Source organism: Biomphalaria glabrata, chromosome 1 (genome assembly GCF_947242115.1).
Source record: "Biomphalaria glabrata chromosome 1, xgBioGlab47.1, whole genome shotgun sequence".
Taxonomy (NCBI): Eukaryota; Metazoa; Mollusca; class Gastropoda; family Planorbidae; genus Biomphalaria; species Biomphalaria glabrata.
Window position 1 is genome coordinate 52,830,791 of NC_074711.1, and position 26,471 is coordinate 52,857,261.

Consider the following 26,471-nt stretch of genomic DNA (forward strand, 5'->3'; position numbering starts at 1 on the left):
GAGCAATTTTTTTTTCCATCGTAGAGTTAAAAAAAATGACATAAACACATAGAGCATATGACAGTAGTTTACAAAACAAAACGAAACTAGAACAGGCTCAAACTAGGGCCGTGACATTTGATAGCATATATTTATCTAGAGTAGCACCATCAGTTGAATGACTAGACTTAGACTCACTCCAAGACAAATGACTACATACTAAAATAAGCGAAGTCGTAGAACACTAAACAATAACTTGGAAATACAAAAACACAATAGAATAAAATACTCGGACACAAAGAAAAAAGTACATTCCGAATTCCACACTAAAGAATACTTCCTTACAAACTAGTATAGGTCTTTCTTCGTCCCTAGAACTATTTCAACATGGAATTGCTTGAATCAGCCAGGAAAAACAATGACTTAGCAGAATTTAGGTCTCTAATTAAAAGCATGATTATATTAACACTCGTAGGAGTCTTTCTTTCTTAAGGAATATATGTCATCTTATAAGTGAAAATAATGATGAAATCTCCAATCCAAAGATGAAAAGAGAAAGAGAATGTTTTGGAAACCTGGAAGAGAAAGTCAAGTTATCAGCTTGTATTACTTTTGTTATCTGAATCTCTCACAACCATCAAGGACTGGAACTAACACCCCTTGCCATCTTTTCCAACTCATGTCTGAAAGTGTAAATGAAATCTTTGAAGTTTCTACAGCAGGTGATGTGAACAATGCCAGACAATACTTTCTACATAATGACATTACCGACAGCATACCACACAGGTCTGCAAGAGTTCATTCAACATCGTCTGGCGCGTACCCAGGGTGACCTTGGGAGCAGACGGCGGGACAAGAAAGCAGCTCGACAGTTCATAGGTCATTATGTTCGAGCATAGATAAATGTAAACACATTTATTTTTTATCCATCTCTTCTAGGACGATGTTTTATGTAGAGTTTGTGTAAGAAATGATAGGATCTAAACAAAAAAAAGAAAAGAATCTAACAATGTGGTTGAAGTAAATAGTGATCCAGTTCCAGTTTTTGGAAGCTAACAAAACAATAATTGGATGTCGGAGTCTTCAACGAGGTCCAGTTTAAGGTCAACGCATAAACTTTGTCAAATAAAAAAAATATAACAAGATGGTTGTTTCTAGAATTATGATTTTCTTTTTAAAGTGATTTAATTTCTTTTCAAAGATGTAGAAAAACACTTTCCAGATTTTAAAAATCGTTATTAAAGACAGAATCAATGGAAAACTAGCAATATAATTTTAAAATATTAATAACATATGTTCAAATAAATCTGTTCTGATCAGATTCTTTCGGATTGGATCTGATCGGATTGGATATTCATAAAAAAAAAAGGAAGGCTAGTTTGGGAATTGAACTCACGACATTCCCTTTATTAGCGCGAAGCTGTGACAACTTTGTTGCCCGTTTTAAGTATTTCCAGACTTTTGTTCAACTGATTCCTTCTCCCCCTCCCCTTCTTTCACCCCCCCCCCCCCCATGAAGAGAGTGTAAGCTAGTAGCAGACACTGAACGAGAGATACATAGGAAGATATGAAAACTAAAAAAGACAATACCTCCTTGGTGCAAGTTACAGAGCGATTGTTTTAGGCTACTCTAAAAGATGAATGGATTTTAAAACATGTTTTTTTTACCCCGCCCCCTTCTCCCCGTGAAAGAATCCTGGTGATGTGAATGTAGGGATCTTGTACACCTTTTACCATTGCAATGATAAGACTAAGCATTTTGATTTAGACTTGGAAGACAATGTGCAACATTTTCCTGAACATTAATTTATTAAACACTTAAATAAATAAAGCCAAACATTCGGAATTTCCCAAACGCGGTAGTCCTTTCAAGAACGCGAACGTCCTATAAAAACCGATGTAGGATCTAGACCTAGATTTAATCTCTAGCCAAATTTACATCTATTTATGCTTACTTTGAAAAATCATAACGTTCAAACTAAAGTTTTCCCCGTGGTGCCAACGAGCTGGTAATTCTTTTCTCAGCTATATTCATCCACTGTTAAATTTCTAGGAAAACCGTTAGATATTTTTCTTAGATCAACTATCCGCCCATACTCCACGAACTAGCAGGGCCGGTTCTACAGATTGTGGTGCCCTATGCGAAACGGATTGCGCGGGGCCTAGTCTGGGTAGGGATAAGGATAATAAGTGAAAATTTTAAGATTTTTTGTTACAAAATAAATACGTCTTTGCATTTCATTCATACTTTACTAAGTACACAATCACGGTCAAATTAACTTGACGAGCCATCTACAATAGAAGGTAGTTTTCCAATAAATAAGCCGATAAACATTCAGATCTGCCTTTTAGATTTACTATCGACTAGCAAAATATCGCTTTTGATTTTTTCAAGAGTTCGAGATAGATTTAAATCTACATTTATATGCCAGTGACTATTAAAGTAAATGAAGTAATAGAACTTCCTGTTTTGGTTAAAATTCGCCTTATTATTTTTTTAAATGAAAGCTGACAATGCTTTTTTTGAATCGCGAGTAGGATTGGCGTTTCCATATTAAATGACACCACAAAAAGACAATTTTGTCTATTTTTCAGGACATTTTTATGAGTTTTCAGGATATTTTAATAATTTCAGGAGATTTTCATGATTTTTTTTTCGTATACTTTGCAATTTCAGGAGATTTCCAGTAGCTCGTGGAAAATTAGGAGGCCGCGAAAACCCTGTTAAGTTAAAATGGTTTAATTTAATAATTTACAACTAAAGTTAGCGCGGGGCCTATGAAAGTGCGGGGCCCACTGCGGCCGCATACGCTGCAGTGCCCTAAGGCCGGCCCTGCCAAGAAGAAGGGACCTGAATAGAGCTATTGTCAAAAGAAAGGAGATCATTCTCTTGCAGTGTGAGTGTAAGTGTGAGTGTGAGTGTAAGTGTGAGTGTGAGTGTAAGTGTAAGTGTGAGTGTGAGTGTGAGTGTAAGTGTGAGTGTGAGTGTGAGTGTAAGTGTGAGTGTAAGTGTGAGTGTGAGTGTGAGTGTAAGTGTGAGTGTAAGTGTGAGTGTGAGTGTGAGTGTAAGTGTGATGTTCTGAGAACTTTTTCTTTCTGTCTTACAAGACATTTTGATGTTGAAGCAATTTTTTTGTCTATTAGTCTCGCTGTCTGAGGTAGAGATACTAGGGACTTTTGAATAAAAGGAAAAGTAAGATAGGTACATATAAGCAAGGGAAAGTAAGATAGGTACATATAAGCAAGGGAAAGTAAGATAGGTACATATAAGCAAGGGAAAGACACATGAGTTTAATCTACTTGGGTGAAAAGTTTAAGTTGATTAGAAATTACTTACTTAATGATTGTTAAAAGTAATGAGAATGTCGATGTTAGTGAGGACTAGTACAATTGATCGCATGAACACTTTCATCAAAGCATCAAACATTTTGCTACTAAAATAAGGACAACCAACAGGACTCGAGTCCCCAATATTCGATTGTGTGGGAGGTATGCTTCAATTTCAAACTTGGCGGACTTTTATTATTTAGACTATAGACATGTGAAGTTCTCTATTAAATTTTTAAAAAAGTAATGTGGTCCTTTAAGACCTAAGTGTTATTGTGGGTATAGTCTAAGCAAATTGCGTTGTCTTCACATGGGATAGAGCAATTGTAGTTCCCAAGATGATAAAGCTATAAATATCTAATCCTATTTTAAATGATTGAATCAAATTAGCTTCTTCATTTTTGCATCTTTTGTTCAATGAGATAGTTTTATGGCATGTTATCTACATATCAAACAGACAAGTTGGCTGTAAAACAAACACAAAAAAAAGCCAATAAAAATACTTAAAAAAATAAAGACAATACTTCTTTTCTATAAGTATCTCATAAATGTTAGATTTAAAAAACATTTTTGCTCTACCCCAACCCCCTTAATGTATAGATCTACTCCACTTTAGAATATTCCAATGATAGATCTAGACTTCAAAGACTTCAAAGACGATGTGCAACATTTTCCTACACATTAATTTATTAAACTCTTGAATCAATAGAGCGTTACATTCAGATATTCTCAAACGCGATAGTCCTTTCAAAACTGGGCACGACATGACCTAAATGGTGCCGATGTGCCAAAAAACTCAATACTCACACCCCCTCCTTTTTTCAAAACTGATGTTGGATTTAAATCTTGACCACGTTCTCTAGACATTTTTTTTTACTTGAGTTTTTCCCAGTCTGGCCAACGAGCTAGTAGTTCTTTTCTCAGCGATATACACCGTTAAATTTCTAGGAAATTCGTTGGAGCCTTTTTTAAGATCCGTGTCCAAGTTCCACCCTCCAGGTTTAATAACAGAGTGAGTTGATATCAGATTTGTACAAATAAATACTGAAACATTTTCTGTTGACATTCTTACTGAGTGAAACATAGGTATTGTATTGGTGTGTTCTATTTCCTCTGTCTCTGTCTACCCTTTTATATCTCCTTATGCTTTTCCTTAGCTCCATCTTTCCTGTTCACTCTTTCTTTTCTTCCTATCTCTTTCCTATTCTCTCTTTTTTTTCTCTCTCTCTCTCTCTGTATCCTTTTCTTAGTTTCTTTTTTCTTTTTTTTCTCTCTCCTTTGTCTCTCTTCTTTCTTTTCAATATTTACTTGTTACTCTCTCACTTTATCTCCAAGTCCCTCTCGCTCACTCTTTGCAACTCCCTCTCTCTTTCTCTCTGCCTCTCACACTCTTTTTCTCCCCCTCACTGTCTACATTCCCCTCATCAGACAGGTAAGTCTTGAATGGATGTATCAGCACAACTTGTCGGGCTGGTGGTTTGGTCTTATCTTGTCATACGTCACATCATTCACCTGCTTCTACCTTGTCCAACGGACGTACTTGTATATGTACAGGTGTATATGTGTAGATATGTACCTGTATGTATGTAAGTATTTACGCCACTTTGCATGGACATTTTGTGTGTTTGCTTCAAAGAGATGTGTGTGTGTGTGCGTGCGTGTGCAGGCACGCGTTGAAATGCAACAGATCAATGAACTTTGTATTTCATGTCTTAAATCTATTTGGTAGTATCGATGGCGATCGCGGGTTTGAATCCTGCAGCTGCTCAGGAAATAGAGCTAGGAATAGAAGGACATAAGATTTCGCTTCTCCTGACATCATTAAGTTAATTTTACAGTATTGGTACAGATTCTACTTCTATTGTTCACAAGTGGTTTAAGTGTATTTCTTCTTTATATTGCATGTGAAACGAAACTTGACGCCCAAGTCTTGTAGTCTTGCAATAGGTAAGCTCATAAGACATAATGCTATTGACAGATGGTCTTCCAGCAGGTTTATCAAATGGGTGATACTGCTTTCACTGAATGGTAAACAAGCATCTGTAATTGATAGTGGGATAAGCCTTCGTCACGCCAGCACCATACCCCTGTACAATAAACAACAACAAGATTACAAAATCGGGCCCCAAAGTGGTCCACCCAGGCATGTAAAAAGGCAGGTTTCAATATTTTCAGAAAGAACATCAGAATGAAATTCTATCAAAGATAGAGAGAAGAATAAAGAAAGATTGTTAGCAGATCTTGTGTGGTGCCCCAGCGGTCCAGCAGACCAAGGGATAGGTGAAAGTGAATGTGAAGTCCGATATGAACCTGGCCTAACTGATGTCTAATACTGAATATCTAATTGATCTAATTGTTTTGTAAAGGGTCAATCTCTTTTTCCTCAAGAAAAAAACAACATTTTCCTTTAGTTAAGTGTTTTATAGTCCCACAGCAGTGCTGCATTTCACGCGATAATATGAAAAACTACTTATTAATTGTTGTTTTAAACTATGTCAAACTTCTATGCATACTAAATAGTTTTTTTCTCTTTAAAAAAGTTAACATATAAATGCAGTAGTTAGTATAACAGAACTTACTTAACTTAGCAACACAAATGTAAAAAAATATTTTTTTGAAAAAAAAAAAAATAACTTTTTACATAAACGTATATCAAATTGTGTTCAATTTACTAATCCCGTACTAAAAAGCCTCCCGTGTTTGTTACTATTAATATGGAATAGTTGTAAAAGTGATGTATTTTATGAACAAACTGCTTGCATAAGTGATTTACAAAATTAGATTTTTCGCTTTCAGAAAGGAACAAAAGTAGACGTTGCATCAGAACTTTGAATGGTCTAAAATATTTTAATGTCGAATTTTCACTCTCTTTTCTAGTTAACGAAATCTAAATGGGACGGAAGGACGGACTGACAGACATTCCACACAAAACTAATAGCGTCTAACTACCGTGGCATTACTTTACCGGTAAAATTATTGCGCAAACCACACGTCAAGGCAGCTCCAATATGATCTACTAAGTTTTGTTATATGAAAAATAAATTTCTAGTGTTCAGACTGCAAGAAACCAAAAAGTGACCAAAGCATTTGAATGTCTAACTCTCCAATTGAAATAAGTTCTCTGCTGAAATGAATGGTTTATATCTAGTCATTGTTTTATTGTACTCTACATCCATCAAAAACAAAAGTGATGCAATTAGTCCATGATCAAATTCTTCACCACCAATTCTGGGACAGTAAATCTTCAGCCAGCACTAAATTCTTTATGAAGTGGTATGTAAGAATGCATTCAATGTAAATTACACCCATTGGAACTTCAGACACATTTCATCTCATCACCTTCCCCTCCCCCTCGGGTGCAAAGCATTGGGAACATTGATGCTTCAGTTCTCTCTCCCCCCGGGGGCAAAGCATTGGGAACATTGATGCTTCAGTTCTCTCTCCCCCCGGGGGCAAAGCATTGGGAACATTGATGCTTCAGTTCTCTCTCCCCCCGGGGGCAAAGCATAGGGAACATTGATGCTTCAGTTCTCTCTCCCCCTGGGGGCAAAGCATTGGGAACATTGATGCTTCAGTTCTCTCTCCCCCCGGGGGCAAAGCATTGGGAACATTGATGCTTCAGTTCTCTCTCCCCCCGAGGGCAAAGCATTGGGAACATTGATGCTTCAGTTCTCTCTCCCCCCGGGGGCAAAGCATTGGGAACATTGATGCTTCAGTTCTCTCTCCCCCCGGGGGCAAAGCATTGGGAACATTGATGCTTCAGTTCTCTCTCCCCCCGGGGGCAAAGCATTGGGAACATTGATGCTTCAGTTCTCTCTCCCCCCGGGGGCAAAGCATTGGGAACATTGATGCTTCAGTTCTCTCTCCCCCCGGGGGCAAAGCATTGGGAACATTGATGCTTCAGTTCTCTCTCCCCCCGGGGGCAAAGCATTGGGAACATTGATGCTTCAGTTCTCTCTCCCCCCGGGGGCAAAGCATTGGGAACATTGATGCTTCAGTTCTCTCTCCCCCCGGGGGCAAAGCATTGAGAACATTGATGCTTCAGTTCTCTCTCCCCCCGGGGGCAAAGCATTGGGAACATTGATGCTTCAGTTCTCTCTCCCCCTGGGGGCAAAGCATTGGGAACATTGATGCTTCAGTTCTCTCTCCCCCCGGGGGCAAAGCATTGGGAACATTGATGCTTCAGTTCTCTCTCCCCCCGGGGGCAAATCATTGGGAACATTGATGCTTCAGTTCTAACCAAACAATCATGAGGATGAATATGTCCATGAAATGAGGAGTCTTCAAACGTACACAAAAGTAGAAGACGAGTTGGTTGAATGAATTAAAAAATGATGTGGTAACAATTGGAAACTGAATGCGCCCACTCCACACATATACAAGAAGTGGATGTATTACTCTGTCAGGTAACTCATAGCTATTGCATTAATTTATTTTTTTTAGATTTTATTTCTGTATTGCAAGGTCAAGGTTGTATGTTGTTGACAAGTTTTATTAAAAAATTAAAAGCTCTAAAAATAGTTTGGACGTTACTAGAAAAGGGGCTAACGGAAGTATTTAAAGTATTCAAAAGAGAGCGACGACTAGTGTCAAAAACGTTTAAAATGAATTGTATTGTACATTTGATTCCTAGTTCCAGAAGAAAAGCTTTGTATTTATTTAAAAGAACATTTCAGTTTTGAGTGTATACTTTAAAGTAGTATCTCCAGCCTCACGATATTGTTGGAGAAGTCTGAAATTGATGAAACACTACACGTAGACAAAGTTACATCAGATACACATTGTTTCTCATCTCATCGTAACTTCAAGACATTGTTGTCATCTAGCTCTAGAACATATTTCATCAAACACTCTCAACATTTCTATCATGAAACATCGTGCCAAATAGCAGACGACAAGTTTATACTTGTTCTACGTACTCTGTTTCAATTCTGTATAGCCCTACGTGTCACAACTAAATGTCTTTGTTAACCTTTTGTGTTGCCTAATCAATTCTATTTTCTTTCTTTTTTCTCATCCTTGTTACCTCTCCCTCTATCTACAGTATTGAGATATGTTTCTCCATTTATTTCTCTGGTTTTTCTGAACTGAACTTTCGTTTAATGATCAAATGTCTCGAGGACTCATTACAGAGCTCAACCAGTTAATTGACTTGCTATTATACGGAAGCAAATGGCTGGATAATGTAAATGAAAAGAAATGAGTTTCTTTAGAGAAGCGCTGAAGTCTGTTTGTGTTTCTTTTATGGGAAAATAAAAGATGCGCTGTCGGAGTCATTTTTAGTGCCGGTTGATCGAGTAAGTGAACTAGGCTCTGAACATTGTTAACTGTTTCGAAAAATAAAATGGTTGTTTAAAAAATCTATGTAAAACAAAAAATCCAAAGCAAAGACGCACTTAACAAAAAGACTGAACACAAAAAAACGTATTATAAAAACACAAAATAAACACACAAATAAACACACACTCAAAACAAGAGAAAGATAAACAAATGTTTACAGTTCTGGATTACATTTAGCAATTAATACTTTTTTTCACCTTCCAGCTCCTTAAGATATTTCAAGCCTCCAAATCTATTCCTAACATCTTTGATAACATCTCAAGGTTTTCTAACTCACATTTCAACCAGTTCCTACAGACCCAGCACCCCTCTGGGAACGTGACGGAAATGTCTGCCTGTATCGTGTATAGTTTTTATTTCATCAAGTCTTTCTCATTATCTGAAAGTCGATGAATGAAAATAGTTGTCTAAAGTTGTACGTGTTCTGTTGGATTTGTTAAGTTGTAGCTGATAAGTCTTAGACAAACAAAAAGTTTGTTTAGACACACGACTACAGGTTCCAAGAAGAAGAATTTGTTTAAAGTAAATAAATGGTCTGTGTGTATAATGCGTACACAATGGATTTTGAATACATTACTTGTTTTTTATTTGAGAGTTTGTTTTAACTAGAAACACATTACACAAGGCTCTTTTAGAAACAAGAACAACATTACAATATACATTTGTATAAAAAGACAATACATTCAATTATTCAATTCTCGAATCAACTCATATATTGCAGTCGGACATGCGACAGTCTTTTAAAGAACGCGAAATATATATCGCTTTCTTTTATCTCACATCTACTGTTCAATTTCTAGGAAAATCGTTAGATCAGTTTTTGAGATCAGCGTGCAGGTTCCACACTCCACCTACCCTCCAGCTTCCAGGTTCCAATTCCATGATGTTCTGACTTGAATAGAGGTGTTGCAAAATGATCTCCTCCTCTTCTAATGTTCAAATAACACACTTAAAAATGTTTTCTTTTCCTATAATAAAATATAGGCAAGTGCCAAGTATATTCACTAAAATGTTGGAAAATACCACATCTAGTGCACTAAAATGTATACCAGATTACCAGTGCTATGAACAGTGCACTAAAATTTAAGCAAGTGTCAATATTAGTGCATCAGTTTATAAGCCAGTGTTTAATACAGAAGGAATACATGACCAGAATGTCTAATCGTGTTGTTTAAGTGAGAAATATTTGACTCTATAAACAAATAACAGAATAGAGAGAGGGCCTACAAACTTCTCTGTGCTCTGTAGACACTTTAAAGCTTTCCACAATGAATCCTAGCGGTTTGACGCCCGTCTCATTCTAAGACTGTTTACGGTGCCGCCCAAGCCTGTCTATTACCAGCTCGGCCACGTTAAAGTCACCTAGATATCTACCAGCTAATTCCTCGACTTGCAATCGTTTCCCGCTCCACTTTTTTTTTTTTCGTTTAACTTTCTTTTTGAATCTCTGGAGACGTAGGGAACAGAACAGAGAATGCACAGAGCATCATGATGGGGTAAAAATGTATTAGACAATTTTAGATCCGGGTGAGGGGTAATGGGGAGGGGTGTGGAGCAGGAAGGGAGGAAAGGGGTCGTCTGGAAGGAGCTTAGAGAAAAGCGGCAGGGAGAAAGGGCAGGAAGGTATGGCTGAAATTATCCAAATATTGACTCGCATACAGTCTGTTATGAATGCCATATGTTCCGCTGGTGTCTGGTATACTGTAGCATGCAGCCAGGGGAAATAAATAATGGGGGCAGATAGTTTCAAGACGAGGGATGGAATAGTGTCGCCATCTATCGCTGTAAACGGCCATACATTACATCACACTGAGTTACTTTATGTTTGCTTACTGTATTGTCATGTAGGACGTTATTGACGCCCTGTTCGATACAATTTAGAATTGCAGATTTTTATATATGAGGCAAATCCATAAATAGCAATTTATTTGTGTGTGTGTGTGTCCGGTCTACAGAATAGAGACAGGCTGATAGGCGAAATATTAGAAGAAAGTCTAAAGCAATGTGTGTGTGTGCGTGTGTGTGTGTGCTACTTTCAGCACTGTAGAATCAAACATCCCAGCACTTTCACTTCCCAAAGTGCTTGTTGTTATTTAGTTGACGACATGGCGTCCTGGTCTTTGGTTTATTTTGTCTATTCAGTTGTTTTTTTATAGTTGACCTTACATCTCCACCACATTTGTTCATATTGATCTCTCTTCATTTCCTCGCTTACTATATTCGTCAAAGAACGAAAAATTGGATCTTACAAATCTAAGTGTGAAGAAAAAGCAGATTACTTTGAACACTATGTTTATTCAAATTTACCAATTAGAAGTTTCTAACATTTTTCTCATTTACCCTTTTATAAGTACTTGTACAACTTATTACAGAGCATCGAAGATTTTGTAACAAATAGGCTGACACTATTATAGAATTTCTTGACTCACTAGCTGAATAACTATTTTCGAATAAACCGATTGCTATGCAGAGATTATTTGTAAAATAATGGGCTACATAGTAAACTAATTAAATATTCCTAAACTATAAGATATGTGCCATTCTGATATAATACATGACACAAATTAAATATACTAGACAGAAGACTATGTACTGCTCACTAGACAGAAGACTATGTACTGCACACTAGACAGAAGACTATGTAGGGCCTACTGCACACTAGACAGAAGACTATGTAGGGCCTACTGCACACTAGACAGAAGACTATGTAGGGCCTACTGCTCACTAGACAGAAGACTATGTAGGGCCTACTGCTCACTAGACAGAAGACTATGTACTGCGCCTGTTGCAAGTGTAGACACGAGAGAAGGAATGAGGAAGAAAGAAATGGGTCGTAGATAGATAGATAAATAGATAAATAGATAGATAGATAGATAGATAGATAGATAGATAGATAGATAGATAGATAGATAGATAGATAGATTAATAGATAGATAGATAGATAGATTGTATAGATAGATAAATAGATAGATAGATAGATAGATAGATTGTATAGATAGATAAATAGATAGATAGATAGATAGATAGATAGATAGATAGATAGATAGATAGATAGATAGATAGATAGATAGATAGATTGTATAGATAGATAAATAGATAGATAGATAGATAGATAGATAGATAGATAGATAGATAGATAGTTAGATAGATAGATAGATAGATAGATAGATAGATAGATAGATAGATAGATTGTATAGATAGATAAATAGATAGATAGATAGATTGTATAGATAGATAAATAGATAGATAGATAGATAGATAGATAGATAGATAGATAGATAGATAGATAGATAGATAGATAGATAGATAGATAGATAGATAGATAGATAGATAGATAGATTGTATAGATAGATAAATAGATAGATAGGTAAGATAGATAAATAGATAGATAGATAGATAGATAGATAAATAGATAGATAAATAGATAGATAGGTAAGATAGATAAATAGATAGATAGATAGATAGATAGATAGATAGATAGATAGATAGATAGATAGATAGATAGATAGATAGATAGATAGATAGATAGATAGATAGATAGATAGATAGATAGAGAAGGGAGATTAGGAGATGTATAAAACCGTATGAACAAAGCCAGACAACGAGACAGAACAAAAAGAACCAAACTGAAGATTGAGGGGGAAAAAACCAGAAGAAACGAGACATAAAGAGAGAACAAAATGAGATCATGAGAAAGAAAGTTTAGAGAAAGAAAAGAAAATGAAAAAAAAATGGAGACTCTGGTGTAAACAAGTCACTACATGTATTGACACAACACCGAGGACACCAAATAGAAAGAAAGAGACACCAAATCAAATAGAAGACGAGTACAAAAAAATGCTGTGTGTTGGGGGGGAGGGCGGGGGTGAGACCATCCCTGTACAATAGACTGCAGACGTTCTTCTGTGGAAAACGATCGTCGTGTAGTAGTGGCGGAATTCAGTTCCCAGTTGAATGGGACGATTTGTTGAAGTCAGGAAATCTATTATTGTCTGTGTCAATAGTGAGCAAATGTCACTGAATAAAGTAGCAGGATTTCTTAGATTGGACGTTTGATACTTTCTTTTGTTACATTTTATTATTCGACTAATCTAAATCTTATTGGACACAGACGTTTCAATTCAGTCGGAGGAAAAAATCTCTTATTTTTAATCATACTAATCAGAAGCTGATCCGAAGACCGTAAAGTCTTTCCATTCTTCTATATAATAAAAAGAAGAAAAAATAAAGGTTATCGACGGATATTATCACCTTCGTCTGGGAAGACCAGAATCTAAGGCCACCCTAAAAAGAATTGAACAACAAGGTCAAGGCCAAAGTTGTGAATGAGATTTAAAAGTGAGTGCGTCACGTTATGTAGGCTGCGTCGCTTTATATATATGGCCTGTTGTTATTTGGTTCAGTGCCTAATGCATTTATCCTCTTGTTACATGGTGCAGTGCGTAATGTACATGTCCTGTGTTACGTGGATTAGTGTGTAATCTTCATGTCCTGTGTTACGTGGATTAGTGTGTAATCTTCATGTCCTGTGTTACGTGGATTAGTGTGTAATCTTCATGTCCTGTGTTACGTGGAGCAGCATTCTATTTAAACATAGCCAATAACTGACAGCGTTATACTTTAACAGCTAAACGCTGACATGGTTCTATTGCAACATAGCTAATCACTGATATTGTTCTATTTTAACATAGCCAATCACTGACAGCGTTCTATTTTAACATAGCCAATCACTGACAGTGTTCTATTTTAACATAGCCAATCACTGACAGTGTTTTATTTTAACATAGCCAATTACTGACAGTGTTCTATTTTAACATAGCCAATCACTGACAGCGTTCTATTTTAACATAGCCAATCACTGACAACGGTTTATTTTAACATAGCCAATCACTGACAGTGTTCTATTGTAACATAGCCAATCACTGACAGTGTTCTATTTTAACATAGCCAATCACTGACAGTGTTCTATTTTAACATAGCCAATCACTGACAGTGTTCTATTTTAACATAGCCAATCACTGACAGTGTTCTACGTTAACATAGCCAATCACTGACAGCGTTCTATTTTAACATAGCCAATCACTGACCTATAATACACAACAAGAAAAGAATAGGAAGGTAGAGGCGAAGTTGCAGACATCAAGAAGTAGGTCATAGTTTTGTACAAAATGCTAATTACTGCAGTTGGGAATTGATAAAATGGAGAGAATTATCTTTAACTCGCTCTAACGCACAAGACACAGTTCTTTGTAGTCGTTCCTAAGGATTTTAGAGAAAGCTTCTTAAGACTTTTGACAGAAAGACCATATTGGAACCTATCATGTTTCTGCTATCTGGCCTCCACACGAGAGACTGTCCAGCTTACCTTTCTGTCCATCAGATTTCGTATAGCGCATTCTAACACCGCCGTCCTCCCCACTTCCACGTTGTAATTCTTTGGCGTGTCCAGAAACTCGGGTTGAATGTCCAGTAGTTCCAGAGCTGAAGATAGAGAGCAGAGTCATGTGAATAGAACATGAACTATTTACAGACATGCGCAATGAAACGAAAACAATTAATACAACCTTCCTTTGTTCGTAAGCCAAGTGAAAAATATGTTTGACATTTATAGAAAGCAAAATGCTTGTTGCGTCCAATACAGATGTATAAAGAAATCTACAATGAAAAGAAAAACTCTTAGAAATGTAAGATTATAGAAAGTTTGACAATTTTCAGAACTTGTATGATCTCAATGCGAGTAGCACGTGCTTTTTTTTTTTTACGAAAGTTAATTAATCATAATTAATTATAATAATTTATTATGTACACTTCTTTGTAGACGTGTATTGGCTATTGGTCAACATGTGTTACTTAAAACTGACCATTAGGAAAATTTTTGCTATTAAACTTCTCTGACCCCTTGGTAATGAGTGTCTGTGTTACAGTAATCATCTGCTTTTTTGAAGTAACGTCTGTATTATATGAGATACGATAAAATAGCGAGCATAACCCATTAGACAAACAAATGAAACCTTTTTCCAAGGATGAAACATACAGAAATAAGAGGACACTTATTTAGGAAATAATCGTAGACTAATAGGACACAATCTATGATTTAGCGGACACAACAAAGACTAAGAGAAGACACACATCTAGGACCTACAGGACGCAATCTAAGATTTACATGACAGCCATTTAGAGGACAGCCATTTAGAGGACAGCCATTTAGAGAACAGCCATTTTGAGGACAGCTATTTAGAGGACAGCTATTTAGAGGACAGCCATTTAGATGACAGCTATTTAGAGGACAGTCATTTAGAGGACATCTATTTAGAGGACACAAAACAAAGAATAAGAGGACTGTTCTAAAAAAATCGAATATACTTTAGTTCTAAGCTATGCCAAACGAAATTCATTTTTTCCAGGGTGATTGGAATTTTGGGCAAAGTGAAAAAGGTAAGACAACTTTGTACTAAACAGCAAGGTTCATTTCAATTTGTTTTGCTTTAAACCAATTCAAAGTAAGAGACTTGAGTTACAAAATCAGCTGGAAGAATTTTGTATTCTACAAAGCCTTTATTAATTCACTCTATCTCTCTGTCTGTCTGCTACAAGTTGTAAACACGATCTATCTCCCACTTCCGATTCTCGAATCAAGTTGAAACTTGACATAGTTATTCATTCTCGAAGACAATGGATAAATCAATTTTTTAAAAAATCAATTAGTTAATTAAATAGTGTTAATTAATTAGTTTTGTTTGATATTGGAAAAGGGAGATAAATATTACAGTATTGAGAGATATCGCTTGCCCTTAGTTTAGATTTATTTAAAAAGAATTTGACATTTGCTTGTTTGTTTTTTTTATTCCCTCGTAAAATGGCAGTATCTTTTTCGTGATTTACTTCTGACTTTCTATTGACAAATAAAAGAGAAACTGATTTGTTTGCAAGGCTTGGTTTGATATTGATAACAGACCGTAATTGACTACCTTGGATCGAGTTCCGACCTAACGACAATCCCACAAACTAACAGATGAACGCGCTATCAGGGTTGCTAATCCAAGCAAACTATGCTACTAGCAGGGATCTCCTGAAACCCTGCGCTCACCCGAAAGATTGCGTGCGACCAATTGAATTATTCATTCTCAATGCGTTTCTCCCCTTTATCAGAACTATTTTTAGGGCTTCTCTTACAATCATACGCGATTCTATTTTTAGTATCCTAGGCATAGACCTGGCCTTCTTCTCATTTTCTATTTTATACGCTACATTTTGTATAGATTCAGACTCTATGTTCGTCTGTAGACTACTAGTGCTGTGGCTATCTAAATGATAAGTCAACTACAAGAACAACAACTCCATGAGATTTACAGGCTTATCTTCTAAACAGTTGTTGTACTTGGCTATCAGATTATTTACATCTTCAGTACCTAGTAGAAACTATTTAACTGCCATCCGTAGGGAAAAAAAATTGCCAAATTAAAACTGACTATGCTAGAAATGTTATGACATGATTTTAACAACAAGTTCTAATTTATTATGTGAGATTGTTTTCCCTGCTTAAGGTGACCAGTTATTTGACAAGCGAAAGCGGGACACATTCCGATTATGGGTCATTTAACTCTTTCTCTCCGTAATAATTTTTCCTCGTTTCGATAGTGTACTATTCATTTTGATCATTTGTATTTCACTATCTTGTTATGCTTCAATAACTTCATAACTTTTTTTGTTGTTTTTTTTTAATCAGAGAATGTTATATTTGGTATTGAATAATTGGAGAATGCATGCTCTTTTTACACAACACATATTAAAATGTATAAATCCAAAACCAATTGAGTTTAATTTGGGGTCGAATTAAGGTCAGTTATGAGAGAAAGAGTTCATATACAAGCCGCTCACAGGCATTTGCCGATCCGTTAGGACATTTTAGGGAAAGCGTTACAAACGATTGAAAGTGGGGCTGTCCCGCCTAAAGTTGTCATGTAAACTCGAAACAATATGTTACTATTTTTAACTCGGATGACATTGAATCAGAGAGGACTCATAAATGTGGATGACTTTGATTTGGTGTAGAAAGCTAAAAGGTCACGTTGTTTCTGTCGGTGAAGGAATTGCTTTCTGTGCATTTCATTCCAGATGCTTTGTAGTCTTACTTTCAAGACTGAATAATTCAGGGAAGGTAATGAAAAAACAAAATATAATCCTTTCTTGGTAGACTTACCGACAATCATATTACTTTTAAACTGATTATAAACATAAATGGAATAGCCAAGTTAGTTGTAGACGGTTTACTTTAGTCTATGAGGCTTTAATTAAATGTTCAATTTATTTCTGTGGATTCATTGTGCATTTTATTTTATAATAAATATTCTTATTTAGGATATTGTGTATGTATATTCATTTTATGATTTCAAATAGACATTATATAGAATACAGATCCTCGGAAATGATTCCTGTTGGTCCTTCAACGATTTGAGCTTTGGCCAGACTTTCTGTTGTATCATTGGACATTACGTTTGCAGGTAATCTATAGTACTAAACACTCCCTACCAGCGCCAGTCTCAAATATTTATGAGTAGGGAATTTCAATTTCTAAAATGTTTTGCAGTATTAAATAACAAATTATGTTTTTTTTTAATTTTAATACGATTTTTAGCGGCCCCCGAAAGAGGAAAAGAAGCTATTAGTTTTTTGCGAAATGTCTGTCCGTCTGACCGTCTGTCCGTCCGTCCCGTTTAGATCTCGTAAACTAGAAAAGATATTGAAAATCCGACATCACAATATTTTAGACCATTCAAAGTTCTGATGCTACTTTTTTTTTCTGAAAGTGAAAAATCTAATTTTTAAAATCAGTTATGCAAGCAGTTTTTTTAAAGAGAAAAGGCTAATTAGTATGCATTATAAGATAAACCTAATTTAAAACAAATAGTAATCTTGTAAAAAAAAATATTTTCTGAACTTTTTCTTTTTACTGCATTTTTTTTTTTTTTTTTTGAGGATTCGAATAAGAGATTGAGCCTTTTCAAAACATCAGTTAGGCCAGCGGAGGCGCGGTGGCTGAGCGGTAAAGCGCTTGGCTTCCGAACCGGGGGTCCCGGGTTCGAATCCTGATGAAGACTGGGATTTCCAGCTTTGGAATCTTTGAGCGCCTCTAAGTCCACTCAGCTCTAATGGGTATCTGACATTAGTTGGGGAAAAGTAAAGGCGGTTGGTCGTTGTGCTGGCTACATGACACCCTCGTTAACCGTAGGGCCACAAAAACAGATGAACTTTACATCATCTGCCCTATAGACCACAAGGTCTGAAAGGGGAACTAGTTAGACCAGGTTCACATCTAACTTTACATTTACTTTCACCTATCCTTTGATCTGCGGGACCGTTGGGGCACTACACAAATTAACCTTCTTTCTCAATTCTTATTTCTCATTTGTCTTTGATATAATTTCATTCGGATGTTCTTTCTGAAAATATTGAAGCCTGCCTGGGTGGACCACTTCGGGAGTCGATTTTGAGTTTGTGTTTCCACACAAACTGTCTTTTGTAACCTTGTTTAATGTTAAAAACAGTGGTATGAAGACATTTACGTGAAGTTCTCAGTTTTTACGATTAGATAGATCTAAGGACACGTGAAATATGATTAGGTCGATCTAAGGACACGCGACACATAATTTGAGGTAACGTCTGTATTAAATAATATAAGATATGGCCAATTTATTTTCAATGTTTAATTTTTAATTTTTGTATTTTATTACTCAGCTCAGTTTTAAAATAAAAAAAATGACGAACAGTGATTCCCAGAGCCACTTTCTCAACCCAGACTGGGTTTAGGTAAGGCGTACCTTATGTTTCTAAGACAACAAACAAACTCAAATTGTTCACATTTCAACGCACACCTTTTATCCCAAAGGCCGCTCAGGAAATGATGTAGTACATGTGGGAACATGCATGCTGGGAGGAAATGTGCACACGGCACTCAGGCTAGCAGACAAGATGTACGGGCAAGCAGAAGACAAGCTAAGAGTTTATTGAAGTGAATGTCAAAACAAACAAGGCACGCTACGGCCATTGTTCTTTGAACCATAATAAACATAACTTGTATGTTGATATACTTATAAACTATGCAAACTGATTTGTTATTGTTTTATATGATCTGATTGATATTCAATCTTAACAATAATCACTCCCACTCTCCACACACACACACACACATTCCGATGTTTTCAAATACACTTTTCAACTGACCAAAGGGCCTTGTCACAATTATAACAAGGTTACAAAGACAGTTTAAACTTAGAGTCTTCACCAGGATTCGAACACGGGACTTCCTGTTCCAAGTGCTTTACTCATCAGCAACAGTATCTCCATATATTCATTTAGCGTACACTTATTTTTTTATAATAATTATTAATCTTATCCATACATTCAAAATTAATAACATGTTACATGTAATAAAGAGAAACTAAAAAAGATTTATACTTCTAACAAAATTAGATAAATTGGCAACACCAAAATAAATTTCTTGATCTACTTTAAGCTACAATTGTGTACCAATGACTTAACAAGTCTTTGCCCTCGCGAATAAAAATCAATATCTACATTGTCATTTGCCATAAAAACTAGACATAGATCTAGCTAGATCTAGACCTAGTTTTAGATCTAAATCTAGATTCAAGATCTAAGTCCAGGTCTAGAACTAGATCTAAGTCTAGATCTAGAACTAGATTTAAGTCTAGATCTATAAATAGATCTAAGTCAGATCTAGAGTTAGATCAAGTCTAGATCTAGATCTAAATCTAGATCAAAGTCTATATCTAGATCTAGAACTAGATACAGAATCTTGATATAGAATCTACTATGCCTATATCTAGACTAGAACTCGTATGAATTTACACGTTTAATCGTAGAATTACTGACCTAGGCCAATGTTATGATCATGAATAGTAGTCCTTTTGTTACCGGGTAATTGTGGACTATGCCGTACGTATCCGATTCATTTCTTAATATGATACTATTGTTTACATAATAAATAAATCTAAACTCCTAAGCTGTCAGAAGATAAGTTTTTGGCTTAATAATTAAAATTTTGTTCAAATTATCAATACATTTATAATATATATATATTATAAATATATCTAGATCTGGTCTCTATTTAGTCTTATTTAGACTGTCAAATGTAGGCCCCTATAACGAGAATATGTCAAAACTACGCGCTATAAAAGTAGCTTGTTATTTTTGAAACTTATAACTAAAACGAAGCTCGTATCAAAATTATTTTTTAAAAACAACATTTGAATCAGTATTCTATTCAATGAGTTAGTTAATAAATAGAAAATATACTTTATAATGATCCATTGAAACTTTAACCATTGTGACCTTAGATGCAATTTTTTTGTACCAATGAGCGAATCTATGAATGAAGCTTGAGGTATTAATGAAGAAGTCCATGACCTTTTAAAAAAGGTTACCCCTCCCCTGAAATTTTTCATTGAAAAGTGGTGTAATTTTCGAAAAATCTGCTTGCATATATAATTTTAATAATTAGATGGTTCACTTTCGGAAAAGAAAAAAGTAGCCTTTGCATCAGAACTTTGAATGATCTCTTCTAGTTTCTGATATCTAAACGGGACGGACTGACAGAAAGCCACACAAAATTAATAGCGTCTTTTCCCCTTTCGAGGGCCGCTAATAAAAACTCCAGTTCACAATTTAATTTGTCTCACTGACGTCATCAAATCACATAAAAACAAAATTCGTCCAAATCGATGCTCTTGGTTAGGCAGCCAGCCAATCATTCGACCAATGCATACTATGCAAATGAGGTATTTGTGAGTAAAAGATTGGGAAATGCTAATATGATTTATTTTTTTTTACCTTTCAAATTCACTTTAAAAGTAAAGACTATAAAAATAAGTTAATCAGATGAAAAAATATTTACCAAAAATTTAGTTATATATATAATTCTCTTCATGGCTCAATAGTTTGGACACCAAGAAGTAAAGAAAAGATTACTCTTTTATTTCTACAAGTCGGACTAGAATGACCCCATGTAACTTAAGTGGCGAAAAAAAAAGAGGGGCGGGGAAATCAAGTAGTATTCACCCGTCACTAAATAGCAGGGCCGGACTTAACCATTGTGAACAAGAAGTCATGGAAAGATCACTCTTTTATTTCTGCAAGTCGGACTAGAGTTACCCCAAGTAACTTTAGCGGCGAAAAAAAAGGAAAAAAAAGGGGGGGGGGGAGAACAAGTAATCTACTCTGCAGGGCCGGACTTAAACATTGTGGGGCCCTATGCTAGACGGATTTCGCGGGGCCAAGTTTGAGTAGGGATACGGATAATATGTGAAAATTAGGAGTTCGTCTTTGCATTATATTCATTCTTTACTATGTACAGAGTTACTTTACGAGCCTTGCGTGTAGCGATATATCATAAAAATTCTATTTCCTACATAAATCACGCTCAATAGCTAGAATAACCAAATGTTTCAATCTATATACGAGAATTGCTGACCTCAAGTAATTCTTCATTAGTTTGAGGTGTGAGAAGCTTCTTTCACCAGATTCCACAATTACGGATATTGCATAATGCCGTTTTTTTTTTATCGCGCGTAGGATTGGAGTTTTCCATATTGAATGGCACCCCAAAATGAGAATTTTTGTCTATATAGTTCAGGAGATTTGTATGAGTTTTTAAAAGATTTTAATAATTTCGGAGATTTCCAGGACTTTTTCGTAAATCAGGAAATCTGTTATTAGTTATAAAATGGTTCAATTTTATAATTTACACCTAGAATAAGCGCGGTTTCAATGAAAGTGCTGGGCCCACTGCGGTCTCATAGGTTGCAGTAGCCTAAGGCCGGCCCTGCAAAATAGCGGCGTATGCTACGCGTGGGTCGACTAGTATAAATAAATATATAATTAGGATTTCTTTCTCACCCTGTTGAATTTCGACTTCGTATGTTTCTAATGTTCAACAAGAAAACATTTTAAAATACTATTAAAAAAAGGAGGGCTAAATGGTCGTGCGGTTTGAGCGCTGGACTGTCGTACGGACTTATCGATGGTCTCCGGGTCAAACCCTGCCCGTTCTCATCACCCGTCGTCCTGAGGGAGGTTTGGACTAGGAAGTCAATTATCTTCATCTCTGAAGGAACATCCAAACTATATAAGACATTTTACAAACAGAAAGATATGCATGTGCCTTAAAACTGAACAGTTTTTTTTTCTTCTTTCCCACTAAAGACTGTTAGATCTAACATAAACAGGACCGTATTATTCATCCCAGAACATACAACCTGATCGTCTTCTTGACCTCATGGTCTGGTTTGTTTGAACAGGAACGCACGCCTGGGTGACTTAAAGGGAACGTCAACAATTACCCAGCATTCTCTCCTCCCCCCCCCCAACCCCAGCCCGCCCAATTGGTTTTCTAGTTTTTAGTTGAAATTCTCCGGACTTAAGCGCCATTGGTAGCGGACATAATTGCACCTGACTGATAGAAGATTGGAACAATTACCGTGTGGTTCTACCTCACATAAAGCTCTTGTCTGACGTTAGATGTCTCCGCAGTCTGTCTCAAATGTCTGTCTGTAGCAAGACTCTAATGGAAGACAATGAAAAAACAAATTTTGTGCTAACCAGCTCAGCGTGACCCACTTCATTCCAGAAACCGGAAGCTCTGGTTGCTAAGGGTGGGGAAAAGGGCAATCACTCTGTCAGGATCCAGGAAGATGGACAAATTCTCTTTTCTTGAGATATTAAATCTTCTTTTTTAAATTATATTTTTAAAATCACATATGAGATTTGAGGTTAAAAATAATTTTTGTCGTCATTGGAGGAGAATCGGTCCTCAGGATTTCCAATATAAAACTCTTGGCTTATCGAAATGGTCATTAGTGGTGAGTTACCTGCTCACCGTGCTTGAGCAAGGGAACAAACACCATGTTACAGTTACAGAAAAAGTCTGAGACACTACTTTGTAGGCCGTAACGAATGTTTTATCATATGACCATATAGACATGGCCCTACTCTTGGCATGAAGAGTGCAATACTTTCCACCTCCGATGTTTTAGGAGCATTTTCAAAATCTATAAAGCAGATGATATAAAGGTCACCTGATTCTGTGGCCACGGTTAACGAGGGTGTCATGTGGACAGCACAACAACCAACTACCTTTACTTTCCCCTACTAATGTGAGAGCTGGGTGGACTCAGAGGCGCCAAAAGATCCCGATATTAAAAATCCCAGTCTTCACCAGGATTCGAACCCGGGACCCCAGTTCGGAAGCCAAGCGCTTCACCGCTCAACGAAGAAAAAATCACCAACGAGGATGCAAGAGCTAGGTGTCAGGACGTGCTCACAGTATACTCCTATGCTTGTTTGGACAATTACACCGAATGCCACAAAGCCGACCTCCACAGGACATATTGAACGATGATCTAATAGAAGGGCAGGGGAGCTGCAAGTCAATCACTTGATACGCTGAGGTAGGTAAAAACGAACGTAAAACACTGCAAGACACCAACAGTTGTGAGAAGCAGAAGATAGGCTTACATGGGGGTCAAGCATAAAGGAAGATGTAACGGATATGTGAGTGAATAAGTATAATCAAAGTTTTACCTGCATAGGTCAGTTGGAATGAATGACAAAATGACAGGAAGTATGCAGGGCCGGCCCTAAAAATCGCGGGCACTATGCGAAACGGATTGAGGGGGGCCTAGTCAGGGTAGGGATAAGCATGCCAAAATAAAGATTTTGTATTAGAAAATACATTCTTATACATTTTTGTTAAATGAAAGCTGACAATTTTTTTTTTAAATCGCGCGTTTGATTGGCACCCCAAAATGACACTTTTGTCTATTTTTCAGGAGATTTTAATAATTTCAGGAGATTTCCAGGGGGCCCTGGAAAAACTTGTTATTATTTAATATTATTTAATAATAATGGTCTAAGTTAATAATTTACACCTACTATTAGTGCTGGGCCTATGAAAGTGCGGGGCCGCATATGTTGCAGTGGCCGGCCCCTGGAAGTGTGCAATATTTAGAAATGGCAACTGACTGTGCGTAATGCAAATGAAGATAATATAAAGTCTGTATGCCCATTTGATTAGGGTTGTTGTTTTTTTTTTGGTGTTCTATATAAGAGTTAATCAAGTTACAGCAAGACATTAATTCACTTTAATAGATATAGGAAAACTATAACAAGGAGGTCCTGCATTGATGACCAACAGAAATCTATATCAACCATCAGCGGACATTGGTTATGTCTGCATTGGATGTGGCAAAATATGTTGGTCGCAACTGGGTTTTGCTTGGCCATGTGAAACACTGCACTTATCTCTTATCTAAGGAATCGAAGACCTTACCTTTTTGTGAAAGTACATTTATTTTTTTTAGAGTGAATGTGAAATATAATAAATATATATATTGTTACAAATGAACAGTGATAGGTAGAGGTCAACGTATGACCCCGGCGAGATGACACAGCAACTAGTGTTCCCTGGAATCTACATGTGCAAACAAAGACAGGATGTGACGTGTCCACACGTGTTGTTCCAGGGGACGAACAGATCTAAGTAGGGGGACAGTTACTAATGAACAGTGACAGATAAAGGTCACTACGTGTGACCCCGACTTGATGACACTGCATCGAGTGTTTTCTGGAATCTACGTGTATAAATAAAGACAGGATGTGACGTTTCCTCACGTGTTATTTCAGAGGATACTAGCCGTGTTTGTGCAACTTTGGACAAGCGATTAGGGACTCTATATAAGCCAGAGAGTTAATGTGAAAGTCAGTCGTATGGAGTCGTGAGTGAGCCGTTACAGTCGATACAGACGGTGTAAGACGTGTGCGGCTCTGTGGAAGAGAAATGTGTACGACTCGATGCAAGTTAACTAGGGTAGAGTTAACTGGAGTGGACTACTGTCGTTAAAGTCTATACAGCGAACTACAGTGGACTTGAGCCGTTACAGTCGATACAGTCGATGTAAGACGTGTGCGGCTCTGATGTGGTAGACTTGAGTACGACTTGGTTCAGCTTTGGGAGACCTGGAGCGACACTGGGAAGTGTGTCGTTGGTCTGTTCTGTGGAATACGACTCGATGCAAGTTGAGAAGCGAGGAATTGCAACGAAGTGAAGAGATGCAGTGCAACGAAGTATAGCTAACTGTAAACTGATAGATATTGTACATTCTTCTACGCTACATGTTACAGTGACGAATTGTTAGAGTTAATAGTCATTAAAGTTATATGAAACTGAAAGTTTAGTCGTCAAGTTCTTTACAGTGTTTTTATTTGTGTGCCTACTAATACTTCTAGCCAGAAGATTCAGAAATACGTAACAATATATATAATATCTTTTACGTCTTGTGAGATAAAGCCTCGTGTATGGTTGTTGATAACTCAAAAAATGTATCCTCTTCATCTAGGTAATAGGGAATTTTTATAACACTTTTAATTTTGAGATCAAATCTTAAAGACAGACAGTTGGACGGACAGACCGCTGATAGCGGTTTTTCCTTCGTGGACAACTAAAACATGACATAAGGAGTTATGATCCTTTTCACTTCTTTTGAGCGGCCCCAGAAAGAGGAAAAGACGCTATTAGTTTTGTGTGAACTGTCTGTCCGTCTGTCCATCCGTCCACCCGTCTCGTTTAGATCTCGTAAACTAGAAAAGATAGTGAAAATCTGACATCATAATATTTTAGACCATTCAAAGTTCTGATGCAACGGCTACTTTTTTCTTTTCTGAAATCGAAAAATCTAATTTTAAAAATCAACTATGCAAGTAGTTTTTGTTCTTAAAAATAAACCTTTTTTTTTTTTTTACAACTATTCACTATTAATAGTAACAAACCCTGGAGGCTTTTTAATAAGGAAGATAACCACTTACCATATTTTTAACACATTTTTGAAACGACTTTAGGTTTTTTGTAAAAAAAAAATTACTTTTACAACGGTATTGCTAAGTTATATAAGTTCTTCATACTAACTACTACATTTACTAAAAAAAAATTATTATTTTTTTTTTTTAATCTATTTAGTGTGCATATAAGTAAAACATTTTTTAAAACAATTAATAGGTGGTTTTTCATATTATCGCGTGAAAATAGCACCATAGTGGCTTGATCACATAATTTATAATCATTATAACATTATAATCATTATAACATCAGTTAGGCCAGGTTCACACCGAGTTTACATTCACTTTAACCTATCTCTTGGTCTGCTGGATCGTTGGGGCACCACACATGATCTGTCAACATTCTTTCTCCATTCTTCTCTGTCATTTGCCTTTGATAGAATTTCATTGAAAATATTGAACCCTGCCTTTTTACCTGCCTGGGTGGTTCACTTCGGGGGCCGATTTTGAGTTTGTGTTTCCACACAAACTGTCTTTGTAACCTTGTTTTTTGTTGTTTTTTTTTTTGTGGAAAAAAAATCACAAATTAGTATGGAAGAGACACAAGAAGGAAGCCAGACAATGGAAGGAAATGTTGAATTTAAAATGTAATTCTTTTGTTGGGAAACAGACAAAAAGTTGGCATGGATCCGTTAGAAGGCGGGATGACGTCAGGTGTTTGCACCCGATCTGCACCAGTTGTGACTCAGAAAGATGACAAAAGCTAATTGTGACATGCCCACGTGACCTGCCGTGACTCACGGAATACACCTGGACTGTGACAAAGAGAAAAGTGGGAGACATGGCGCAACGAAACAATGCCAAAACATTTTAAAAAATAATATCGGTGACGTTCTGGTCATCGATTTTAACAGACGCGCCCGTGTCGTCTGCTGGTAACGTGTGTATCAACTTGATGAATGCAGGTCAGAGGGTGG

The 26,471-nt window shown here is 36.5% G+C and overlaps 1 protein-coding gene across 2 annotated transcripts in view; it reads right to left on the reverse strand.

Moving 5' to 3' along the window:
- The window catches only part of LOC106078738 (immunoglobulin superfamily DCC subclass member 3-like), a 244,982-nt gene that overhangs the window by 73,426 nt on the left and 145,085 nt on the right, over positions 1–26,471 (reverse strand). For both annotated transcript variants that reach the window (XM_056043564.1, XM_056043556.1), the window contains exon 3: positions 14,012–14,127. In XM_056043564.1, the coding sequence (XP_055899539.1) occupies positions 14,012–14,127 (116 nt within the window). The remainder of the gene's footprint in view (positions 1–14,011; positions 14,128–26,471) is intronic.